General features: G+C 40.0%; 1 protein-coding gene across 1 annotated transcript; it reads left to right on the top strand.

The window, feature by feature from the left end:
- The first annotated feature begins 429 nt into the window (after positions 1–429).
- LOC103950711 lies at positions 430–3,797 on the top strand. Its single transcript, XM_009361935.3, has 6 exons — positions 430–1,273; positions 1,470–1,632; positions 1,753–1,929; positions 2,023–2,106; positions 2,721–2,802; positions 3,040–3,797. The coding sequence occupies exons 1-6, from the start codon at positions 915–917 to the stop codon at positions 3,489–3,491; spliced, it is 1,317 nt and encodes a 438-aa protein (XP_009360210.1). The 5' UTR covers positions 430–914; the 3' UTR covers positions 3,492–3,797.
- Positions 3,798–4,219: the final 422 nt, after the last annotated feature.

The following is a 4,219-nucleotide window of genomic DNA, read 5'->3' as shown; positions in this document are numbered from 1 at the left end:
TAAAGATCCCTAAGATCCTCATAATGTGAATCCAAAGAGAATCATCTTTCAGTTTCTAAGGATTCACAAATGGATCCGGAGAGAATTCTCTTCCCGTTCCCATGGCATTTTGAATAGTAAAAACAATCATATCACACATGTTTTCTCTTAGCCAACATTTTAAATATTCGAGAGAGAGAGAGAGAGGAAATGTGTAAAAATCCAAGTCCGAGAACGTGGAAAACGAGAAACCGCGGGGAGACAACACATAGAGCCTAACCACCCATGGTATATATACAAAAGCCTCTTCAACTCATCATCCCCAAAATCCACAATTCATAACATTTACACACACACACACACACTGATTTCTAAGATTTTCTCAGAAAATTCACCTTCACTCAACAACTAACTCGCTTTTTCTCATCTTTTTTTATTAAATTGTAATTAAACAAAAACAAATAGAAATTGAACATTTTGGTTGAAGCTATTGGCCAACACTAGCAATAGCAGCACCAGAAAACAACAAAGTCCCTCCTCTGTGAGCCTGTGGGAATCTCCCTAACGCGTCTCTCTACCGCTGATCTCAGAAATCTTATCCAAGGCTCTCAGCTTTCCTCTGTCTTCTTCCTCCTCTCTCTCTCTCTCTCTCTCTCTCTCTCTCCGTGCAAATAAACCATATCTAAATCTCATCATTCTCTGCTTCCTCCTCCTCCTCTCCCTTTTTATTTTTATTTTTTTCTCTCTGTATTTATATATCTAATAAGTAATTAATATCCCCCCTCTCTGTTGGGTATTGGGGTTTTGCTATCTTCTTATCTCCTTCATCTCTGAAACCCTCGGGTAATCGCTGTGCTTATTGCATACCAGTATCCGATTCAATCAAGGGTTTTTCTCTTTTTTTCGCTTGCGGGTTTTTGCTTTTCTGCCCGACGATGGCGTTGCCGTCGGCTTTTCTGGAGATTCTGAGACGACCAACGATTGTGGAGGTGCTGGGGGAGCTGATGATGTTCATAATCCCTCTGTGGATTGGTGTGATTGTTGGGGTTTTTGTTGGGTGGGCGTGGAAGCCCAAATGGGCGAGCTTGGTTGGCCGAGACCTGTTGGATTGCCCAATCTCCAAACAAAAAGAATCCCCGTCCTCGTCCTCGCAGAGTTCGTCCAAGTGTTTCGGTTCGATTCCGGGTCTGAGCTCGTTGAAGTTTCAGCTGCCCAGTTGCATTCCATGGCCTGCCGACTATAGGAATCCGGAAGACGCGCCATCTTTGCCACCTACCACCAATCCGGATTTCAGGTTCGTTGACTTTCTTGAGTATTTTGACTAATTTCAAAAGTTGGGTTTGCTTTAATTTTCCATGTTTTGGTATTTAATGTGTTCAATTTCACAACTTTGATTAGTGTTTGCTGTGTTAAATTGGGGATTTGGGTCAGTTTAACTTGTAAGACATAAGAGCTTAAGCTTAATGAATATAAATGTTGTGATATGGCAGCACCTCAAAGATTGAAAGAGAAAGTTCCGGTCATGTGAACAAGGAGGATTTACAGCACATATGTCAGCTTGTTGAGGAGAAAGATGGAGGGCCTACATGGATCCATATGATGGATCGGTCTACCGCAGCTATGCGCTATCAAGCTTGGCGAAGAGACCCCGAGGTAGTTGTCTTTACCTTTCGTTTCAATGGATAAACGAGGTCCTTGGAGACACAGTCTTGTTTTGCTTGTATGTATTATGTTGGCGAGTTGAACTAATTGGATTTCACCTGTGTATTTTAGACTGGACCTCCACAATACCGCAGTAGTACTATATATGAGGATTGTACACCTGAGTTACTGAGGGATTTCTTCTGGGATGATGAGTTTCGAGCAAAGTGGGATGACATGCTTGTACATGCTTCTACTTTGGAAGAATGTCCAACCACCGGAACCATGTTGGTGCACTGGGTGCGCAAGGTGAGAACATGATACTTTGTTTTGTCCTTTGATTCATGAGTTCCGTTGCTGCATTGGCTTATTACTTATGTTGTTTCTTTGTTTCGGACACAGTTCCCATTCTTTTGTAGCGACAGAGAGTACCTGATCGGTCGTCGCATTTGGGAATCGGGAAGGACATACTACTGCGTAACGAAGGTATGTAAACAGTGAAGATGTAGCTATATATATAACCTCTCAGATGAATGCACTATCTAGTCTAGTCACATAGACAAGCTGCTGTAACCTGTTTTGCAGAAGAAAATTAATGTCAAAAGGATTCCTTTAGGATCCAAATTTCGTTGTTTTTTCTGGACAAGGTTGGATGTCTTGTGTGAAATAATGACAGTTAATGCACTAGTTTTGGTTAAATTTGGTATGCTAAAGATTGAAGTCATGAATAGTTGAATTGCTAAGCTATATGTAGCTTTCTAGTGACGCAAATTTAGTAATTTCCAACTTGAAATATTTTGTTGATAATTTACGGATTTGGACATTTGAGGCTACCGGTCAGTTTATTGTACTGAGTTCATATCCAAAGCAATTTTAATTCCTTCTGTATGCTAATAAGTTGAGAGTCCTAGAAGAACCTCGTTTTTCGAGTTATACTCCGGAGTGTACGTATTAGTAACTGTTGCAAGTGTTTGTTTTGAGCTGGTTGTGTTTAGTTTTGGAATAAATTTAGTGATATCGCTCATCATGTACAACAGTTCTGTTTTCTAAGGTTATTAATTCAGGATGCTAACCTAATGGTGTGACATCACATGTTTCAGGGAGTACCCTCCTCTGCTGTGCCAAGGCGTGAAAAACCTAGACGTGTTGACTTGTACTATTCAAGTTGGTGCATTCGAGCAGGTAACGGAAGTCTCATATGATCTTAGTGCTTTCTGAAATGAAAAAACAAATCTGCCCTCCTAAATGAAAGATATCTTTCTTTATTTACCTATTAAAAACAGGGTATCTCTTCGTCATGGTGTGCAATTGGCAGATTAATTTTTATTGCCTTAAAATTGAAATTTCAGTGTTTTTTCTTATCTCAATTGAGCTTTTGGGAATAATCACTAAGACTTGTATTTGTTGGGTATGAACCAGTTGAATCGAGGAGAGGGGATGGCCAGCTTACTGCATGTGAAATTTTACTCTATCATCACGAAGATATGGGTATCCCTTGGGAAATTGCGAAATTTGGAGTCCGGCAAGGCATGTGGGGAACTGTTAAAAAGATCGAACCTGGCTTGCGTGCATATCAGAAAGAGAGAGCCTCTAAAGCCCCACTTTCACGGTGTGCTTACATGGCTCAGATCAACACTAAAGTCAGTGCAGACTACTTGAGATCTGTTGAAAACAGCACCAGCGATTCCATGGCGCTTGAAAAATCAGATAAGTCGGACTCATCGGAGAAACCAGAAGGGAAGACGATACCTAAGATTCTAATTATCGGTGGGGCTATCGCCCTTGCCTGTAGTCTTGACCGAGGGCTCTTAACAAAGGCAGTTATATTCGGAGTAGCCCGAAGATTTGCAAAAATCGGTAGGAGGTTCTGATTCCAGAGGCGTCAGCTAATGCCATCGTCAAGCGAAGTGAGGAATAGCCCAATGGTGGATCTCCGCGCTTTGCCCCATTTCAAGAGAAGTCGATTTGAGCTCTTATTCCTTGTTCTCTTTGTTAGAGCAATGAATATAACTTAATTGTAGAACATCAGAGAAAAAGAAGCAATAGAAATGTTTGGGAAAAGAGGGAGAGTGATCGTATAGCCGTATTCGTTAAAGTTGGAAATGTGATTGAAGGATTTCTTGTGCTGCAAGAATGACAGTAACCTAGAGGTTCTTTTAAAGTTGCATTTTCTTTCACTTCATTGATCTTGAACTGCTTCATAGTTTTTCTGCGTACAGAACTTCACTATGAAAACTGCATGTGAACGCTAATCACATTCCCAAATAGAAGCCGGAAAAGATTTTCACGCTCTATTTTCTCCATTTACACCATTTTCCTATTTTATAGTTGTAGATTGAATAAATAAGAGTGCATGAGGAAAAAAATGGAGGGAAAATCACTATACTAATGATCTAGGAATTAGACGAGAAATTTTTCAATGCGCTGAAATACGGATCATTACACCAATTGTCATAATACAATTGGTTGCAAGATGTTTATTTTAAGTTTCTAATCAATTGTAGTGTTTTGACACAATGAAAAATCTCTCGAATTAGAAAAGCTGTTGAAGAAGTTTAATCTTAGTTTATATAAAAACATAAAACTAATCACAACCGAC

The sequence above is a fragment of a genome, unplaced genomic scaffold, assembly GCF_019419815.1.
Source record: "Pyrus x bretschneideri cultivar Hongxiangsu unplaced genomic scaffold, Pyrus_bretschneideri_v1 Contig3, whole genome shotgun sequence".
NCBI lineage: Eukaryota > Viridiplantae > Streptophyta > Magnoliopsida > Rosales > Rosaceae > Pyrus > Pyrus x bretschneideri.
This window is presented reverse-complemented; position numbering and strand designations above follow the sequence as displayed.

Bases quoted from the DNA above. Each gene is read 5' to 3' on its own strand.
- LOC103950711 (XM_009361935.3), top strand. From the start codon at position 915: ATGGCGTTGCCGTCGGCTTTTCTGGAGATTCTGAGACGACCAACGATT. The intron at 1,633-1,752 runs GTAGTTGTCTTT...TGTGTATTTTAG, and splicing joins CTTGGCGAAGAGACCCCGAG to ACTGGACCTCCACAATACCG. The intron at 2,107-2,720 runs GTATGTAAACAG...CACATGTTTCAG, and splicing joins CATACTACTGCGTAACGAAG to GGAGTACCCTCCTCTGCTGT.